Raw genomic sequence first — 22,938 nt, forward strand, 5'->3', positions numbered from 1 at the left:
GATCCCAATCACGGTGACCATTCATTTGAGTGACTCTGTCATGAACGGTAGGTCATGATTGAATGGGTCATGATTGTGGAAAGTGGATGGCAATCACGACCGAGTAGGCAATCACGACCACGAAGACAATCACGACCGCATAGACAATCATGACCGAGGGGGCAATCACTACCCTGTTGTCAATCATGACCCGCTGATCGCTCTCTTCTTCAGGGCAATATCAATGTAGCTTGTTAAACGAGAGATGAGTTGTTATTATAATTAATCTATAAAGTTTTTTCATTTATTAAAACCAGAAACTAGTTAATTTTTATCTTAATTACTTCCAAAACATTTACAAATACAGAATGCGCCTTTAATGTTGTTTATTACACTCCCTTAATTGTTTTTCAGGGTACAGAATAAGCAATAATTTCCAATAATTCGTGGGACATAGGGTTAATGATCAATATTTTATTATGGAAAGTCAATATAAATAATGGAACTGATTGAAGGGCATGAGAGAAAACTGGGCTCTCTCAAGATTTTCGGCATATCACCAGAGATATGAAGGCCATAGGTACCCTGAAATGTTGATTATAGAAAAATTTACAATTATTACGAACACTGCCCCTAAAAGTGATTGCAATGCCATGCCATTCATCACCACGAGTGAAAGAGCAGTCAAAAACGGTCAATTCAGGTCACGAGTGACGATCATCAACCGCGACATCTTCGAAGAATGATAGCAATTGGACTGTGTTTGAGAATGACCTATGCAATGAACAATCACGAATGACCAAATGGATGGCGATTGACGGAGAACGACCACGATCACGAATGACCTGCGTCTAGATCCTTGCGATGAAACAATCATGAATGACCGATGATCGCGACTGATGGAGAACGTCCACGGTCATGAACGACCGACGTGAGGAAATAACCATCTCGGTCATCTGAATGATCCCATTCACCGATCAATCTCAGAGATGACCCTGGTCACATGATTCGATCGTTCATGACCAACCCATCACTAAATTGGTTGATTCGATTCCTTGTGTCGATGCCAAGAATAGGAATTGAAAATGAGACATATTTACCAAGGTGAAAAATCGATTCCGAGAGCAGAAGTACTTCAAACCACAAATTTAAATACGACCGTGCTTTTAGCAGCCATTTGAATGCTCGTGACAAGTAATCATAAAAAAATAAAACACATTCGAATCAGCATAATGACTGTTTCTTCCATGCCATACTCTGGTAGTGATGTTCAAGATACATAAGTTCGGTTCTGAAATTTAACAATTATATTTTAATGAAATAGTGATGCTTTCGTTAATCGATTCTTTTAGAGAGTAATAATTTTTTAGCTGGTAGCCTTGTTGCTGGAATTAAGCGATATGTACCTATTTATCTTGGAGCCAATGTCATCAATATCGACTGAATCAGCATTGGTAGAATCTGAATCGAAATATCAGAAACGGAATTGCTTAAATTTTGGAATCGATCCATCACCACTCTTTTCATAAAGGAACATTGCATACTTTTCCAATTTATCATTTATTATTATATGCATTCTGTATCTCAACTACCAGGAAAAAAATTCCCAGAGGGCTTACAATAAATTAAACTCGGGCGCTACCCAAAAGAATCACCTCTAAGAACATTCAACCAAATAGGATAGTTTAAGCCTGAATTACACAATGAGTACTTCACCTTGCCCAAGACCAAAGAATGCTTGGGCGTACAGGATTATCAATACCAACCCCAGCATGCTAGTCCCAGAAGTTATTACACAGTATTTGACTTGAACAAGGTTGGACTGCCCATTTCTCGACCAAAACATTAGGCTGGAATCCAAAGACATAGCAACCATAAGGACAATAGAGGTAGGTTAGCAGGAAACAAATACACAATGGTCAATTATGAAGGTGTTTTTTAACGACCATACAGCCACTACTTTTAAAATATGCTTCGTAAATGATGCACAGACACCAGTCAATGGCACAAGATGAAATAAGAAATTAAAAAAAAACCACAAAGAGGAGGCTCCACTCCATATCATACAAGTTCTATATATGCTACCACTTCAGGACCATTTTAATTGGATTTCTAATTTTTTTCCGTAGGGGCAAAGATGAGCACAAAGCAATTCATTCATACTCAATGCTTACTTGCCGAAGAGTATTAGTACCAGCAAAGAATAGAATTGTAAGCTATGAATTCCAAACAATGTATCATCAAAAATATACATTATGATTAAGCCATACATAATGTGGTTAATCATAGCATATTTATCCTTGAAATTCAGGTCGCTCTACCCTCAGCTCGGAGAGTGTTGACTTTTTCAAACCCATTTAAAAGTGTGATGGGTGACAAGCAAATACAGTTGCTAACTAGAAAATGCCAATTGTAATATTGATGAAGAAATTACTGACCTCTTTTAGCTTTTCCTGATCTTGGAGATAAAATGCAATATAAAACAATGACAGGAAGGAATTCACAAACTGGAACTGAAAAAGAGGTACGAATATGAGAATCTTACAACAATGAAAAACATATCTATAAGTCATTTTCATCAAATATTACTCAACACTTTATCCTCAATACCAAGTTCTACTGTGTCGGACATCTAATGGCTTTACTGTGAAATTTATACTCGCTAACACTAGGCTTCAAAGAGAGCTTCACTTAGGCATTACACTAGGAAAGAGCTACAAAAGCACACACACAAGTCATTTCATTCACAGAAACATGATGTGAAAATGCTTCATATATAACAGAGGTATGGTGAATGCATACCAGATACATACATATAGTGAAGTGTTTTTCACTAATAAAAAAGAAGCAACTGATTAATTTGACACAATTAAGGCTAAAAAAATAAAGTTCACACATAATACACTAGCTGCAAATGAATAAATGAAGAATACAGATATATAATATCCATCTCATGGGGAAAAATAATTCTTGGGACAGAGGGTCATGCTCACAATGCAATTTGCTATACACAATTAAGCATTATAAATGTATCTTCAGATACAAACCAATGCTACTTTGACGATTAGATGGTTTTCATACTTGGTGTCAAGCCTGTAGTTTTCTGGTTAAAAAGAAGAAAGAATTTTGAAGTATTTATAATAACAAACAAATCACTAAATGACCCACAATCCAGTTAAAAACCTAATAATTACCAAACATTTTTAAAGGTAAACTTATTTTTTATAAAAGTCCATTCCTCACACTACAATGCTATTAACTCCCATTTATATACATATATTGATAAAAACACTCATGCTCCATCATTGCATTTAATTAGTGGGTGCCTAATATATATTCAAATGCCCATCCATAACATTGATAGCATATCAAGGGTGACCCACAAAACCCAATTATTTTTGCAAACATAAGATAGTCATTCACAAATATACATTTATCAGAAAGAAATGACACGATTCCTGGCATTGCAAATACTGAAAGCATGCCTTGATTAGCTGTGAAGAATTTTAAAAACCAACTCATATTTTAACAAATATAAAAAAATAAATCAAGAGAGACTATACGATATCCTCCATGAATTACAAGTCAAAATAGCTGAAACAAATAAAGCCAAATACATTCGACTTTGAATTCTAGAAAATATTATCACCAATAAAAATTTCATTACATATCACCTTGTGTAGCAATGTGCTTGAAAATCTCACAAAATGCCATTTTGCCTTTATTTTGTTAATAGATATTACACTTTAATTGAACTGATTTAGCAGCAAGAGCTGCATTTTGAGGGGAAACCAATTTTAAGTAATAACTAACAGTATAAAGGGGAAAATAGACATGATGATTTTAACAGTGTTAAGCTCTACCAAGGCTTTAAATTAAACAATGTGAATTTTATTTTTTCTTATTTTCCCGTAAAATCCCTTGGAATCCCAATCACCTATCAAGAGCACTTGAAATTTTCTAGATAAATAATTACATTCAAAGCTGTAGATGAAAAGGCCTCAAGAATTAAACCAATTTTAAGTTACAGGCATTTGGAATTGAATACATCTAGTGCTGTAACCTCATCCTTGGGTAAATTTTTTATTGACTCATTTAAGGATTTGAAAAAAAAAGTTTGGGCAATATAAATATGACCATATTTCAATATGCCTATGTAATTGAAGAATAAGTGGAAACATTTATTTTTGTAATGTCCTGCATTCAACCCTTGACTTCCATGGCACTACACATGCTTCCTTACACAGTTGAAAATTAATGAAACTCATTATATTCCAGAGGCTAGTCGCAGATGATCTTCAAGGGTTAGCAAACAATAATAAAAGTCTAAAATATTGCCTACCTCTCCATCTTGGGATTAAATTTTACATTAAGGCCTATTCCATTTCATTCTACCCATAAACACCATTATCTTCTGCTAGAGATGTGCCCAAAAGAACAGGACAGTCTTATAAGAACTTATTCGTGACCAGAACAGTTCCGCTCCAGAACAACTTTCGAAAAATAGCTGTCCCGACTCTCAACGGAGCAGGTGGCAAGCTGAGGAATGGTACACCATGGCAAGTCGAACAACTCCAGCGATTCTAACTGTGACGGCTGTCCCTGGTAGAGACTTATGTCATCAAAGGTACAACAAATGGTTTTTTTGAAAACGAACTCCCATATTTTGGGATAATTAAATAAAGATTTGTATTTTTGCTCGTTTGACAGCTCTGTTTTCATTTAAATTTTCAATAAAAATTTTGATTACATTAAGATTTTTATTATTTAATGCTGAAATTATTTTATTGCGTTGTATTATTGCCAACCTTAATTAGAAAAGAAAATTTTCAAAGTGTTTGTACTTATTTTTTTATATCTTCAAAGTACAATACATGTAATTTAAGGTGATGTATTGAATTGTTTGAGCCCAAACTGCAAACTTGACATGAGTGAAGTAGCATGGGAAGACGAACAGTGTATACAGCCTGGAATCAGTTCAGTTTTGATCCCTAAACAAGTCTGGTGAGTGACCGGAACAACCATTCTGACAGAACAGTCTCCTGACACTGTTCATCTGTCGGAACAGTTCTGGTTGGATCAGTTCAGCCAAACTCCCTGTTCCGGCACATCTCTATCTTCTGCCCACTTCCCAACCACTCCTTCAAACAGTTCTTTTCAGCACAACCTCCCCAATTACAGAGCACTCTCCCTATTAAACCCTTCCAAATATCCTTGAGAAGTTCCCTTTTCTTCTCACCCACCCTGACAAGCACTCCTTCTTTCCTATTCCACCTTTAATTTAACTGCTCATCACCTACTCTTATTAAATGCAGTTTTCCATTTAAAACCAAAGCTACTCCTTCCAGACTTTTCTCACCACCTCTATATTCTGGAACAATAAACATTTTGTCGATGAGAAGATCAAAGCCTCAACCACATTGAAAAGGAAATCATTGATTTTGAAACCGGTTCACATATTCTGTCCATTGGTACGTCTCCAAGAGCGCTTAACTCGTGAATTCAATTGATTCGGCTTTAACTTTGTGAAAATCCATGTTGAAATGAAAATATACAACCTTGGTAAGTTTTTCACAGGAAAATTTATTGGTACGACGCGTTTCGATACTTGATACTTCCATAGTGCACTTGATAATGACACCTCAGCGTCGAAACGCGTCGTACCAATAAATTTTCCTGTGAGAAAGTAACCAAGGTTGTATATTTTCATTTGAGCGCTTAACTCTTTGGCAACCTTAGCAAGGCTCCAACAACCCTCGCAAAGTTTCCTTCAAAGTTGAGCGATTGTTTGTGAGGGGTTTTGGGTTGAGAGGCTAGGATTGGTCACTGCTGCAAATTATGCCATTCCCACAAACCAACACGTAAAATGACTACTAGTGACGAGTTCCAAAAACCTGTAAGGCCAAAGGAGTTTAACTTTGTACATAGTTTGTTCCTCTTTTGTAGAATGGCAAAGTACCAAAACTTTATCCACTCACTGATTCAACGCAAAGGTTGGACAGAATAAGTGAGGGTAGAGGTCAAACCTGTCAAGGACACAGGTGTGTTAATTGTACACCTTCAGGGTAGGAGGGACAGTTCCTTTCCCTGTACCACCTGGCACTTATTTTTGTTTAAGGGTGTACAAAACCTTCACCTGTATTTAAACTAAGACCCTTCAAACATTAGCCCAATATTACTGGGCTACCATATTCCTACACATATATAAACCTTGATCACCTTTAAATACACTAACATTGTTCTCCCTTGAAGTCTTTGAATTTGGTAAAAAAAATATTCCAGCAAAATAGTCAAGAGGATTTTTCATTTATTTAATACAATAAGTATGCTTTTGACATTTTAAAAATAGACCCAGGGCCCAGATGACCCGGTAGCCAATTCTTATGGAAAATAATTGCTGATTGTCGACTCATCATAACAAGTCAGATCAGCAACCACCGCCAAAAGAAATTGAGCATAGCAAATATAAACTAAACAAGGCATGACTGGTTTTTCTTTCGCTCTCCTCAAGTCATTTGACTCACCATAAGAAAATTTAGGACTAAAATCCAATGTCATTCACATCAATTACCACTGCCTCAATTAATGAGCAATTAGCACTGCCAATTATAAATTTGCAAAAATAGTCGATTGAGATTTACAAATCACCCACAGGGTTTGTGCATGGACTATGTTATCACTTTCATTGACTTTTTTCTACTCCTCTCCCCCACCTGTAGAATTTGTTCCTAAACCCTTTTTCAACACATCAACATTATCCTCAACAAAATTAATTGCACAGAAAGATGCATCACAAATTTTTTAAGAACTGTTTCTGGAGTTTAAAATTCACATGAAGAAAATTCCTGCACAATGAGAGCAAATCTGTTTGGCAATAGGAATAAACTTTATTTCACCATGGAGTTCAAAGGTAATGATCTATTTTCATGACTTGTGTACAAGAGATCTGTCTCAAAATTTTTACGATGTTTTCAAGGGCCCAAAGAGTGCTTATAAGTACTAATGAGCGACTGACATGCATAATTAAAATCTCACATGTAATCGATAGGGTAGTTTCCTTCATCAAAGAAAATGAAAGGCATTGATTGTGATTCGTTACCCACCATTTGCGTATTCATAATATACAAATTATTTGGTTTTAGAAATCCCAGTTTAGACAAATGTTAATGGTCAATTTTAACCTCATTTGAAAAAGGCCAGATTGGCACCCATGCGATGCCACTCCACGTGACTTCACAAGGACCCAGATGCTATACGAGTAATCAGGAGTTTCACATCATCAGAGATTACCAATCCATGCATGAGGCACAGAGCTCAGGGAAACATTTCTTAATAATCACCTATTAAAATTGCAGAAGGTCGGAAAGTTTCCTTCGTTTGATTGGGCATCAATAATCCTTATTTAAGCCAAGCGCTGCCTGCTAGCATGGCACTCTGCTATCAGGTTTTTGGAAAATAATTGAAATTACTTGCAATTGAAGTAGGTCAACAATTATTCGTGATCAAAATCAGTCTACAATCATTAGCAACCTAAGTTTACTGCATGATACTTATCTCCATGAGAGGCTTATGTTTATCATTTTCAAGTGTTATGGGTGGCAATCGTGCCACATGCTGATGGAACCGCGTTCCTCTACGACTGCCTCTCGTTCAGCTTCGTTCGATGTGGCTGCTTGGTGCAGTGCTTGGAATATGGTTTCTAGCGTTGTACAGAGATTTGATGCACCATACCTATCCCCGACGATACCAGACCCATGATTATGTCACTACACATCATACTGAACTCATCCACAGATGCATGGTTTTTTTAAACGAGCGCCAATAACTCTTTTCCACATTTCATAAGCCAAATTATGGACAAATATGTATTCAACGCACAAACGCAGGTATTTCTCTTCAGTAAAATCACATTGTAATGAAATGAAAGCAGCAATTGAGGGTGAATGCGGTAATGCATGGATTTCCTCCTCCACCTTCTGATATAATGAGTACCAGATATACAGAGTGATTTCCCGGGGATTATGAGCACCCGTAACACCAAGCTCCCACTGTACACAGCAATAGGGTAGTTTCCTTCATCAAAGAAAACGAAAGGCATTGATTGCGATTCGTTACCCACCATTAGTGCATTCATAATATACAAATTATTTGGTTTTAGAAATCCCAGTTTAGACGAATGGCAATGGCCAATTTCATCCTCATTTGAAAAAGGCCAGATTGGCGCCCATGCGATGCCACTCCACGTGACGTCACGGGGACCTAGTTTCTATACGAGTAGGAGTTTTACATCGTCTGAGATTACCAATGCATGCATGAGGCACAGAGCTCAGGGAAACTTCTCTTAATAATCACCTACGAAAACTGCCTATGGTTGGAAAGTTTCCTTCGTTCGATAAGGTATTAATAATCCTTATTTAAGCCAAGCGCTACCTGCTAGCAGAGTACTCTGCTACATGCTAGCATCCTGCATCGTATCAGCGCTCAAAGGCTCGCCCCAAGGTCACCTCACTTTGCAGCTGCGGGAACCAGAACGACGTCACACGGAGTTTTCCAGGCATTCATACTTAGCTGTCGCGTTTTCGCGCGCTTGAAAATTTTCACTTTTCATTTACTCGCAAAAAATAGATATCGTCATTTAAAAATCTAAAAGCATGAAATACGTACTCCAGGAGTAATAATATTTCGTTTGAAGCAATAAAAAATAATAGGAAACCACCCTATTATTGTGAATGTAATCAGTTTCACCAAGAAGATTAGCTTGGAATCAATTTGGAAAGGAAGACTTGCATCATTGCAGAGGCAGTCATGGAGTTCATGTGAGTTTAACCAGAAGATTGGTATTATATACTTAGTATCCTTTGCAAAATTTTTTCACCTGAGTTACCTGATAAATATTCAAAACATTTGGAGGCAAGAAACAATATTTAAGCCTTTCTTGTGATTATTATACTCTAAAGTATTGAAGATACATGTTGACAAATAAGTGATGCACTTAAGTGCAATACAAAAAATAGATTGCTTCGAATAACATTCTTTGAATGTAAATGGTTAGTTTTTAGGCAGCCACAAAGTCAGTAACATAGTTTATGCACATCCCTGATATAAAGATATCAAAAAGTTTATACACTATGTAAATATGACACATGGCATGACAAATATTCTTAAACATCACAAACATTATTCCTCGCATGAACTATGAAGTAACTATGAAGAAATGTAAATAACAATAACCATTTATGAGGAAAAGGATTAAAGTATCACACATATATGTAAGTAAAACTAAGACATTTTAAAATTAGAACAATATGTCAAAACCAATGTTTACAGCACCAGATTGAAAAATACAAGGATTCAAAGCTAAAACTTCTATGAAGTAAAAACTCGTCAATGGCATTGTCTAATTGCATTTTTCCTAATAAAGCATTATTATGACAGCAATATTAAGTTAGCAAACTTACAAATTTGATTATCGGCTCGTGCTAAAATGTTTTTAATGATAGCAACACTAAAGCGAAATTGAAAGTAGAACATGTAACATGATTACATCAAATATAAGGATTTACTGTACCGACTGAGAAATCAACTTCAAACACTCACGCTGCCTTCATACACAATTAATACCTCAGGATGATGTGATCCCACATCCAATTTTCAATGGCCCAACATAAATATAAGAATATTACTTATGCATAATATTTTGATAGTCTTCACCCTACACAGTCCATTATTTCACTGCTGTGCAAAGCCCAAGTTTTCAGGCAGAAGTTCATCAGAGAATTTATTTGAAAAGAGTTTGCCCAATATGAAATATGTATTGCCTGTATTATGTAGATTCTATGACATGGATCGAGAAAAAAATGTTAAGACATGAACACTGGTTATTTAGGTGACCGTATTCTTCATTCTTTTTGCCTGTATTATGTAGATTCTATGACATGGATCGAGAAAAAAATGTTAAGACATGAACACTGGTTATTTAGGTGACCATATTCTTCATTCTTTTTTAACCCTAATTTCTGAGAATCAACGAGAAGACATGAGTTTTTTTTTTTTAAAGACAAAACATATATAATACGGTGAATACCAAAGTGATGCTGATTTGCAAATCATCACGAGCAAGGAATATGAGGCTAAACATTGAAGCAGACAGCCAAAAAATAGAGCAGTTCAACTATTTGGGCAGCACATTGAAAGAAATTGGACATAGGAAGGATATGAGGAAGAAAACTGCTTTAGCAAAGGATGAAATTATGAAAAGAAAGAGCTAAAGAGATGATGGTTATGTAAATGTGCATAGAAAATGCTAGTTAACCCTTTCGCGCTGAATATTGTGTGGAGCTGAAGAGCATTTTCATGCAGGGAAAACCTAATGCCGGATATAGCTGGCATGGATTTTTCAATGCAGCGACTGGACATCGGCTATATCTGGCGAGGGGAAGAGAAATGACCTCGTAGGTAACAATGGTCGGATACGTTTGGGGCCTACCTGAGCCCTCGCTTAGGACCTCAGGACCACTCCTCGGCAATTAAGCTTGACCCTTCCACTCATTTATGATCCTCCTCACTGCAGGAATCTGCTATGTATTGGTTATATTGTCAATGGTTTTTGCAAAGAAATATTTTGTCGCTAACTCCAATTTTTTTATACAGTGAAACCTCTCTTAAACGAAACTCAAGGGACCGAAATTTTGCCGTTTCGTTGATCAGGAGTTCGTTCGCCGGAGGTGATACGCACGTTGCACCATTCCAGGGGCTCAGAAATTGAAGCCTTTTTAAACGTTAGAAATCCTTTTTAAGTTCCACACCGCTTGAAAAAGTGAATTATTCTCATAGAAGATTAAATTAATGAAAATCAAAAGGAATATTTAGTTTAAAAAACACTGGTATTGCAAGAAGTTGACTGTGGACTCATGCTAAGATAAGGTCGAGTCCAGTGACTGGGGGTGCTCCAGATGTGGGTAAGGAGGAGAATGGAGAAGGTGAACAGTATGGAGATGAAAAGGAATGACTAAGTGCTATGGTCTGTCAGTGTCATAGAGTGACATTAAAAAAAAAAGGCAAAATACAATTTTTTGCAACCACTAAGTGTTACATAACTAATTGACCTAACTCCGTGGTGTTTACACTCTTTTTTTTCATGAAATCACACGTAGAAATCAAAACTGTGATAAAAATTACAAATTACGCTTAATTTTATGCAATAATTTTTCAGAGTGAGTGCAATTTATGACTTATTATAGATCACGCAGTAAACCAGAACCTAGCTATTATTTAGTGAATGGTGGGTGCACGGCTATTGATGGGCTCTTGAGCAGTGCCTTAATCTCTTACCCACCTTCCCTGTTTGGACAGACTATAGATATGATGGGTGAGGAGAGGAAACTTTTACATACATGAGATATGGAGGAGACTAGGGGCTTGGATGGAGCAAGTATTAAGCAGAGGAAGGGGACACTAAAAATCATGTCATAGAAAATAATAATAAGTGAGGAAGGGGAAGGAAGGGAATACGATTTATTGGTACAATCAATGGAAATAGGCCTCACTGTAAATTGGAGAGGAAAGTATAATTTGGATGGTGTGACAAGCCTTTGCAATTCAAAAAGTGCTCCATGTACACCTATGATAACTGGTAGAGATCCTTTTAATAAGAATAATCAGCAGTCAAAGTGAGTGACGAGCTAAATTGAGAAGAAATGTGGATGATGAAGAAAGAAGAGAAGAAAAATCAGGAGGACACGTGGGAGTGGAAAAGGAACAATTAAGTGTAGGAACGGCGTAAAGGGGCTATTGGTGCACTGCGGGTTGCATAAAGTCAGGCGTTCTCCTCTTACTTTCAGTCCCTAATACAGTAGATTCCGTTTAATGGGTCCACCGGTTACTTGGGGCAGCCGCTTGATTGGGGCAGATCTTGAAGAACAGAACCCAATAGAGGAATATCCCAGAGTATTCTCAGCCTAATTGGGATAGCATGCCGCTTTATTGGGCCATGAGTCGGCGACATAAACTCTATATGTACTAGCGAGGAAATTAAATTTTTTTGTTTTCAGAATACTATTTTTTTATATTTTCCTCCTTTGATTTACTCTTATTTTTCACAAATGTTCCTATTGTTGCCCTATTTTAAAAGCTCTTTTTGTTATACTATCCGCAAGAGGATAGAACTTTTTTTAATAGGACTTAGTAAAAGGTAATCTTTTGGCGTCGCCCTAGGCTGTGAAAAATATTTTCAACTAAATAGTTATAATTCTTAAAAATGATAATAATTTAACTAAACTCGCTGATTTATTAATCAAAGTAATATTTTAATGAACTTACGTTGCATTATAAGTAGAGATGGGTCGAATAGCAGATTTCTCGAATTCGAATATTAAATCATTGCTCGAATATTCGAATACCTCGAATTGCACAAAGCATATTATTTCTTTAAGCTTCTTATTTCTGACTAAGTTTCTATTTCCCTTGATGAATGTATAAATAAAAAGGTATACAGTGGAACCCCGATCTATCGTTTTTCAGGGGGGGGGGGGGGGGCGAAAAAAACGATAAATGCGGGAATGTTTGACTAGGTGGCCTATGCAGCAGGAAACCCAGGATTTTGGCGAGTAATTAGGATTTCCTTTAAAGGATTCAAACCGGAATTTAGCTGATTAATGGAATATTATAATTTTATGGAAACCATTTGGGCTTATAGTTGATTCAACTAACATCTCTTTCAAATATCCTAAGGGGACGCACCACCTCACGAAAAATGATTGCATGCCATCTCGGCTTTTACACTGCTACGATGGATTTCTGTCTAATGTATGTATTCTTATCTACCAAACTCCATTTCTGCGGCATGCCGATCTGATACTCGGCTTCATCCAACTTCTTATTTTCAACAGGTAGCTCGCTTTACCCTCACTCCTACTGTCAAGTGCTAGCGGACAATCCGAGGGGTTTTGCAAAATACACGCGCTTCTCCACCGGATTTCTTCAATTATTTTCAGTCCATCTTTGGAAGTTCTCACGAGATAAGCAGATGAATTCGAATAGCTAGCGGGGAGAAACCAAATATCCTGAGAAAATATCCCTTCGACTGTGACAATAGAGATTTCTAGCATAACTCATAAATTGTAACTTGATGTATGTTTTCGAAAAAAAAATACGGCATCAACTTCCGAGGAGCTCAGTTGCGAGGATATCGAGTTTCGCCAGAATGCTAAGTCTCCGTCGTATTTTGACATTTATTTCTTTGCGTAAAATGCTTAAATAAACTCAGAAATACGTCGTGTTTGGTCTTATTCTTTTTGAAATTACGCGCTCATTACTAATATTTCAATTCAATAAAGGTGTAACATCAATTGACGAAAGTCATTCTTAGACACCTTTTGTGCTAATAGATGACTCATGCAGCGGTTGACCTCCACAGAAATGGGGAACTTCGAAGCTGGCAGGAAAAAAAAGGTCAGTGGGGGAGAAAAGGGAGGGCCCCAAACACGTTTCTATTGTTCTCGTGTAACTTGGTATTTTTTCGAAGCTAAGGTCTTCGTAATATGATCCCTGCGCGAGCTGTGACCTTTTTTTATTTCGAAGAAGAGGAAAGCCTCAGAGGGGGGGCTAGTGCTGAATGGAGGGGGATACCGGATCTTGGGAAATGCGCTTATGTAAGTATCCCACGGTACTCACGCAGCAGTTGACCTCCAGAAATGGGGAACTTCGAAGCAGGTAGCCAGAACAAGGTCAGTGGGTGAGAAAAGGGGGGAGGACGTGAAACACTTTGTATTGTTCTCGTAACTCGATATTTATTTCGAAGCTAAGGTCTTCGTAATGCGATCCCTGCGCGAGGTGGGACCTTTTGTTTGATTTCGGAGAAGAGGAAAGCGTCAGTGGGTGAGGCGAGTGCTGAATGGAAGGGGATAGCGGATCGTGGGAAATGCCCTAAGGTTGCGATCCCACGGCACTGAGGTTCTCCTGGTGGGGGGAATCGGGGATTTTCGGATTTTTTCACGTCGAACTCTTTTCACCGCTCAAATACACGAATTTGATTTAATTCGTCAACTTGCGTAAAACGGCGCTGCGAGCACTAAACGACTACAGTTCTCTACATTTTTCCGAGTCAACTACCAACAACGTGCGTGCGACAGTGTATGACGCGAAATTCAAAGTATTCGAGGTATTCGAGGCGGTACTTTTCGCATAACTATTCGAAACCTCGAATATCGAATACTTTATGGTATTCGAGGTATTCGAGTATTCGCGGATACTATTCGCACATCTCTAATTATAAGCATTCTTTAGTCTTATATATACCATTTCAAAGTTTCTTATGCCCATATAATAGAGAGTTTGGCAGCTGCTTAATTAAGGCAAAGTGCACAAGTCCTGATACGTCCCAATTAACAGGAATCTTCTGTATCTCAAAAAGCATTGAGCATTTGTAGCTCAAACAAAAACTATACCTCATGAGTATCTGAGTACCTATCACTTGGCAAAATTTGAACGAGATCTGGTGGTGACACTTTCCTTGTTAGAGGGAAGGGAACTGTTTAAGTGGAGAAGTGGGATGAAGAGAAAAGCATTATATGAAGACAGAACGAAAATGCATAGGCCTCACTGGGAATAGTAGAGGAAAGTGGGAGGTGTGGCTGATTTCTAAAATGCTCCTTGTAAACCTACCTCCACCAGTGGAATACCTTTAATAATAATCAGATCGGATATCTCGGATCCAAATATCCGCTGATATTACCCTTCATCGGATACATCGGATTCAAAGTCTCGGAAGACATCTGATCTGGATCCGAAATTTTGAATAATAGCTTCATTGAATGCAACGCGCAATAAGGGTGGAAAGAGTTCCGATTCTATCTTCGAATGCACCGTCGCATGCGATTCTTGTCCTAATCATGAACCGTTTTGTTTGAAAGCTCTCGCAGAGGTTATGTAGGATAATTTCAGCCGTGGAAAATAAAAATTGCAAAATACGACTGGCACATAGTGTGACTCTTCCCAAGAGACTGAACAATCATCAGGGGAATCTCAGCGTCAGGAATTTTAAAATGCATTTGGATACGAAAATATCCGATCCGAAAGACCGGGCTCCGAAAATCAAGGATCAGATCCGAATCCGGATCCAATAAAAATCCTGGATCCGTCCATCCCTAATAATAATACGAAGAATCATTCAAATGTGTAGTTATACCTCAGAATCAGACAAAGATCTTATAACTTCTACTGTGCCATATTTAATTATTAATTTCATCTCCCAGCAGTTCTCATTTCAGACATAGTTACCACGTAACATTCAGTAAACTGCTGGGTAGGGAAATGTATGCATCGCCTTATGCTCAGGCAAAGAAATCTGTACCACCATTGATCTAGTGTCCAATTAAGGCTTTTTGCAATGTAACTTGCATGTTATGTCGAGCCAATTGCTTTTGTAGTGTGCGACTCCAACAAAATATTAAAACCAAGGGAGGCTGCTACTTCAAAACCACATAGCCTAAGCAAGGCTTTCAATGCAACTCAAAGTCTTTTCAATACTTTTCGAAGTAGTGTTTGGAATGAAGCTGTATGAAGAGTTGGCATTTTTGGTTGAAATCAGTCAGATCATCTTACCTCTGTCATTAAGCCAGCAGGCAACCTTGTGGTACGCCTCATCCATTAGAGTGATCACAACAGCAAGGAGGATTTTTGGTAAGTAGCTCAAAAAAAATGGATAGCTTCGTTCTTCTATCTTTTTATCCCACCAATCCTAGAAGAGGAAACAGCGATCCAATCAATAAATATGATATCAACAGCAGTGGTGCAGCAAGAGAGGGGTTTTGGGGGATAAAATCCCCCCAGAGCTCAGAGAATATTTTTTTAATAAAAATATATTAATGTGGCAAATTTTGTTATCTCATACTAGGGGGACTGATGACTCAAAACAATGCATCAAACTATTCACGGAACCAAGCTCTTTAAAATTTCTGTCTATTATTATAATAAAATACATTGTTTCATCCATTTTACTTACTTTGATTACATTACTTATAGACTGGTGAAAGGATAAATAAAATGTCCCTTAGAAAGCCGTAAAACTCACCATTTTACACTATTTATCTCAAGAGTTTTCTGGGGGAGGCCCTCCACCTTACCCTGGTAGGTATTCCATACCCCCCAGAATCAGTTGCATCTAAACCCTCCCCTAGCCTTAATTCCTATCTGATCCCAAGCATTGATTCCAATATAACTCCCGACATGATTCTTCATAAACTATAATGAGGCAACTTTCAGCCATAACACTGCTGGCTTCCATTGAAGATAAAGCCAACATTTACCATATTTTCCAATATCATAATAAACATTGTGAGTATACATATCTATGTGACTGCAAATTCAAAGCTCTGGCAGCTCTTTGCCAAATGTCTCAGTAACAGACACATCAATGAATAGATGTCGCACCTTTAAAGCCACACTACCTTGTATAGAAAAATGAATTTAGCGCATTTAAGAAAATATAACTTCAGACAAAAAAGCAGCATACCTAAGTACTTAAAAATAGAATGATTTCATACAACATACAGTAGATTCCGTTTAATGGGTCCACCGGTTACTTGGGGCAGATCTTGAAGAACAGAACCCAATAGAGGAATATCCCAGAGTATTCTCCGCTTATTTGGGACAGCATGCCGCTTTATTGGGCCATGAGTCGGCGACATAGACACTATACTCCCGACGAAATTAAATTTTATTGTTTTCAGCATACTATTTTTTTATATTTTCCTCCTTTGATTTACTCTTATTTTTCACAAATGTCCCTATTTTTGCCCTATTTTGAAAGCTTTTGTTGTTATACTATCCGCAAGAGGATAAGACTTTTCTTTAGTATATAGTACTTAGTAAAAGATAGTCATTCAGCATCGCCCGAGGCTGTGAAAAGTATTTTTAACTAAAATGTTATAATTCTTAAAAATGATAATAAAATAACTAAACTAGCTGATTTATTAGTCAAATAAATAGTTTAATAAACTTATGTTGCATTATAAACATTCTTTAGTCTTCTTTCTATCATTTCAACGTTTGTTTATGCCCATATACAGGATAGTTCGCCTAATTGGGGTAGCCGCTTAATTGGGGCAAAGTGCACAAGTCTCGATATGTCCCAATTAACCGGAATCTACTGTATAATCACAATATAAAAGCCATTCGCAAAATATATGCATTAAGATACTGACTATGATCTCACTGATATGCAATGCTTAATACATTCAAATCATACATGTATACATCATTAGAGGTGAATGGGCTCCGAAGGAGGAACGGACAGAGAAATTAGCCAGCAAGGTTATGGCCATGGTCTTTTGGGCAGCCGCAAAATAATCTACATTGATTATGAAGTGAAACTCTTTGCACTTTCCACATAAAAAAACTTTTTTTTTTAATGCTCATTCTGAGCAGCAGCAGCAATAGAATGAGCATACACACTTTTTTTTAATGTGGAAAGTGCAAAGTGTTTCACTTCATATCTCATAATGGATCTCCACAAAGTATCTGCCTCATCCATCCAATTCTACATTGATTAGTTGGAAAAAGGAAAAAAACAGCAGGGGATTTCAAGAATTGTTACTAGACCCGATGAATGAAAAAATGAATGTAAAACATCCTCAGTTGAAACAGAAAAAGATCCTCTTTCATCAAGACAATGCAAGGGTGCACACCTGCAAAGTTACAATGGCTAGAATTGTGAAATTAATAAAAGTTCAAATTATTACAAAATCTATCAAAACCACTAGATTTGGCCCCCACTGACTATTATTTTCTAATTTCAAGACACAGCTTGGCAGAAGATGATTTACATAAAATGAATAGGTTTTCATCCAGACAAATGCCTAATTTGAGGAGTTTCCAAAATCCTCCTTTTAGCATGGCTTAAAAAAATTGGAGAAACATATGTGCTGAAAGGAGATTATCTTGAAAATTGAAAAATTGACCCAAAATTATTTGTTTTCATATCTTTATCTAAAGACTTAATGGAATGACCCCCTCAAAGCAAAAATATTAATTCTCTATTTATGTAGAGATTATCATTAGATAATTAGAATATAGCTACACATAACTACACACAAAAAATGGATCAATCAGATAAAAAATCAATCAAATGTGTTGAAAATTGTTTTAATAGATAGGGAATTAAATTACTAGTAAGCTCATAACTAAAGGAAAGACGGCAAAAATAAAATTATTTAAAAAAAATACTGAATGAGTAGAAAACTATAGCTTTACCTGCAACTGTAGGATGAGAAACATGACAACAAATACCACAGATAAGCACAAACAAATAATAGGCACGCTGACAAAATATCGAAATACATTTCTTTTCCAAGCTGGGTATGTTGGTTCAAGACGACCGGTAACTGGACTCACTTCTAGTGGACCCTGAAATCAACAGAAGGGAAGGATTAAGAAATCTCAGTCAATGAAGAGATATCTTACTGGCCATTTTGTGGCTTAATTGTGCAAGATATTTTTATATCACTCCATATTTTCTATGATGTATAGAAATAAATAAGAAAGTCATAAGGAGTAAAGGATTAAATTTTCAATCGTAAGAAATTCTGTTTCCTCCCAATTTTCTCTAAAAAAATTAAAGTAGGTACATAATTGTTAGGTTGTTCACCATGAAAGAGATATGTTTGAATTTTTGTCAGGTCCAGTACTGCAGGAAGAACTTAAAGATTAACTTAAAGTTTCCCTTCAATGAGAATGCGGATGAGAAAAAAATAGCACAACAGGTTGTAACAATACATTTTCATTTAGCATAACTCCTATTATTGACTAGGCCTTTCAAGCAGCTGAATTCAGGCAAGGAAGATTTTCTTCTCCCACTGGTGAACATGGAATGTTCAGATATTCCAATAGTACTTTAAACTCTGCAAATTTGTGGTAAAAAACCTTTCGCCAGCAGGGGTGATAATTAGGCAACAACATTCAACTACACATTGATGAAACAAGTACATTTGCTAAATATAAAGTAGTAAAAAGTATTTTTTAATAACTCACAGTAAAAAGAGGACGAGGTTCCACCAACAGCTCATCTCTTTGATCAAGAGTACCCCATCGGTAGGCTAATTCTGCGCTATACCTTTTCCAAGCTTCAAGGTATATGCTAGCCCACAGAACATTGAAAAAAGAGAACAAGACAAATCCAACATCTTCTAATGCTTGATCAGCACCACAAAAGCCAACCTGTAACAAAAGAGAGTCTGGATAAAAACCAATGAAATTACAAAATTAATCTAGAGTGTGCTAAAATAGCAGAATGAACATTCATACCCATCTTCAGGTTTCCTACTAAAAATTTTTCACAGTTGGTTACAAGAAGTTATATTTTTAAAGAGGCAATTCTATTCAAGTTACACGTTGGGTATAAGTGCAGTTAGCATCTGATTAAAAATCTATTAGGATCCAGGGATAAAAAAACATACTTCAGCCAATGAAATATTTTGGAGAAATAGTACCTGATTTTAATAAAAAGAGGTTAAGAGTTTCTTTTCATCCAAGATTCATATGACAATGTTGTTTCACATTACTATGGGAAGCTCTGTCCTTAACTCAAACATTATTTAGATATGTATGTACATAGGTTAAAAAAAATAGTTAATACTTAAAGTTACCTATGAGCAAATGAACAAATTCTTTAAAGTAACAAATTAACACATGATTTAATATGCAGTCATGTGCACACCCACGAAGATGTAAAAACCATGAGAAGAACTTGGTGAAGAAAAAATCATTTCACTAGACCAGAATTCAGACTCTTAATCTCTCACGATGTGTCTCAAAAAATTGTTAGAATATAATCATGTTTGGTCAAGGTACAATCTTGTTTGCATAAATACTATCATTCATTTTGATTTATATATGTATTATCTTTTCTTGCTACCACTTAATTTTTGTGTGGTAATATACAGTTGAAGATAGATAATCCCAAATGCTTGAAAGCAGATGCATTTTGGATCAATGATATTTCCAGTGAAGACATCAGTTACCTTGATGTCAATACTGCAACATGGAAAATATTTTGTTTTGGAAACATGCATTGGCGTCAGCAGAAATGAAACATTGCTGAGTATAGGGTAAAGTAATGAGAAAAACCCAATTAAATTAATACAAATTACGATTAGACACGATTAAAAAATATACAAAACATTTGATAAAGTTCTTCGTCCATAAATGGCAAAGGCAGATAATTCATGAAAGTAATTGTCATGAGATAAACTGTAGGTGGAGGGAAAAATGGCAAAAAATTTTAACAATCTGACTAGAACAAGGGTCTTCAAACCATGGTCCCAGGGCCGTGTGCGGCCCACCGGCTAATTTCTTGCGGACTAAAGAAAATATTTCATCGTGAACCAAATACATATTGACACATTAGTAAAAAATAAACAATGTCAAAAATCGCATTGATCGAACTTTTTAAACAATAAGGATATTTGCACTTTAAAAGTTTTAAAAATTTTATTGATGCGGTGGTAAAGTGACATGGAGCATTGTGGCCCTCCGGATGATGAGAAATCGATTTTTGGTCCTTGCATTTAAAAAGGTTGAAGAACTTTAGACAAGAACATCAATAATTTACCCCTCCATATTTTTTCTGTGCACCTGACAGAAATTCCATGTCATTTTCATGACTACTAACATAAGCTTATCGGTAATTGTCAAAGGCTCCTATTGCAGATATAAAATATGTTACCGTAAATAATAACGGACTCTGAATTTAAACTCTAAAATATAACATTACTAGTCACAGCTAGTATAATAAGTGCAAAGAACTTTTTGAAGTATTTTGAAAAACTACTAGGTTTTAACTTCATAAACAATCTTCAACTAGTCTGCACGACTCATACATTGAGAGGCCCTTCAGGCTGCAGGCTTTGCAATTAGGGTCTCGCCCCTAATGACCAATTCCAGAAAGTAACACAGGGTGTCCTTTCACTCACCCTTGTCTTTTTCACTCGTGAATTTTCTAAAAAAAGGCAAAATTCTAATTGGAAATAAGTGCTTCCATTTGGGAAAACGGCATCTGAAGAAAGGTGCTTAAAAAATTTTCATTCTCACTGTTGCAAATGAGTGCATGTAGATAAAAAAAAGTCAAAAGATCAGGGTAGTTTCCTTCATCAAAGAAAACGAAAGGCATTGATTGCGATTCGTTACCCACCATTAGTGTATTCATAATATACAAATTATTTTGTTTTAGAAATCCCAGTTTAGACGAATATTAACGGTCAATTTTAACCTCATTTGAAAAAGGCCAGATTGACGCCCATGCAATGCCACTCCACCTAACGTCACAGGGACCCAGATGCTATACAAGTAGTGAGGAGTTTAACATCGTCTGAGATTATCAATGCATGTATGAGGTACAGAGCTCAGGGAAACATTTCTTAATAACCACCTAATAAAATTGCCTCGGAATTGTCGGAAAATTTTCTTCGTTTGATAGGGTATTAATAATCCTTATTTAAGCCAAGCGCCACCTGCTAGCAGGGTACTCTACTACCTGCAAGCAGCCTGCATCGTAGCGGTGCTCATAGCTTCGCACCAAGGTGGCCTCACACGGCGGCAGCCAGAAGCAGAATGACGTCACACATGAATGTTTTCCCAGCATTCATACTTAGCAGTCGTGTTTTCGCTCTCTTGAAAATTTTCGCTTTTCATTTAATCGCTAAAAATAGATTTTCAAAATCTAAAAGCGTTAAATACGTACTACAGGCATAATAATCTTCTGATTTAGGCAATAAAAAAGAAATAGAAAAGCACCCTATTTCTGGTGTCATGATGGCTGGAACTTAACACGTTGCATACCAGGGTATTTAAATTCCTAGAAACGCAGATTCTGGGTGGAGGTGTTGAGATTGGAAATATGCCTTTGGTTTAAACATTATTATAAAGCTAATGTTTATAATATAACTTTACCCAATCAAACGTTATGATGCATCAATTCATTATGAATGACGAACAACAACTGAAAACGTACTAACGAATACGTATTGTACGCTTTAAAATTATTTAGGCTGAAGCGTTTAAATGACGAGAATCTTCGTCATCCTTCCGGAACGTTAGGAAAAAAAATGACGAGAATTCTCGCCATCCGTACGCAACGTGTTAATGAATGAAGAAGAAGGCAATCGTATTTCAAGGAGGAAAATAAAAAATTATCATTCATGTGCCACACACTTCCAATGAAGCTGCAGATCTTCTTGATAGATTAAAAGTAGTACATATTGGGACTTCAGCGGAAACAATGCAAACTTTAACCAACTGCCATTCCTCTCCTAATTAATTCCAGAATGTTCAAGGAATAGAGTGCAGCAGCAGAAATTCAGAGATACTCGCTGTGAAGGGTTCTCAGAGTTGAGTATGTAATTTTATTCCTCCTACATGCACGTTAGAGGCTCAGTTTAAGCAGGAAAAAGCTCTTCACTTTCATCTGTTGCAAGGAACTCCAATCTGTTCAGAAATTTTAATCCTCAAATCATTTGAGGTTTTGTTCATGAGGCACTATTACAACTTTAGGTGCATTACAATCATTCAGAAAAATATTTTGCAAGCAGCAATACAATCAAACACCATCCCCCCAAGGTTCAATAGTTGAAGCAATAATACTAGAGATGGGTCGAATAGCAGATTTCTCGAATTTGAATATCGAATTCGAATATTAAATCATTGCTCGAATATTCGAATACCTCGAATACTAAATGATGAATGCTGGAATGTTTGACTCGGTTGCCTATGCAGCAGGCAACACAAGATTTTGGGGAGTAATTTTGATTTCCTTTAAATGATTCGAACAGGAATTTAGCTGATTAATCAATATTTTAATTTTATGGAAACAATTGGGCATATAATTAATTAACAAACATCGGTTTACCCCCACTCCTGCTGCCAAGTGCCAGCTGACAATCTGAGGCATTTTGCAAAATACAAGCTCTT

The 22,938-nt window shown here is 36.6% G+C and overlaps 1 protein-coding gene across 1 annotated transcript in view; it reads right to left on the reverse strand.

The window, feature by feature from the left end:
• The window catches only part of LOC124165387 (anoctamin-8), a 43,463-nt gene that overhangs the window by 7,921 nt on the left and 12,604 nt on the right, over window positions 1-22,938 (reverse strand). The window contains exons 7-11 of the mRNA XM_046542780.1: window positions 19,006-19,191; window positions 18,229-18,381; window positions 15,580-15,715; window positions 3,027-3,082; window positions 2,418-2,492 (exon numbers count right to left, since the gene is read on the reverse strand). Coding sequence (XP_046398736.1) covers window positions 2,418-2,492; window positions 3,027-3,082; window positions 15,580-15,715; window positions 18,229-18,381; window positions 19,006-19,191 — 606 coding nt within the window. The remainder of the gene's footprint in view (window positions 1-2,417; window positions 2,493-3,026; window positions 3,083-15,579; window positions 15,716-18,228; window positions 18,382-19,005; window positions 19,192-22,938) is intronic.

Source organism: Ischnura elegans, chromosome 9 (genome assembly GCF_921293095.1).
Source record: "Ischnura elegans chromosome 9, ioIscEleg1.1, whole genome shotgun sequence".
Classification (NCBI taxonomy): Eukaryota; Metazoa; Arthropoda; class Insecta; order Odonata; family Coenagrionidae; genus Ischnura; species Ischnura elegans.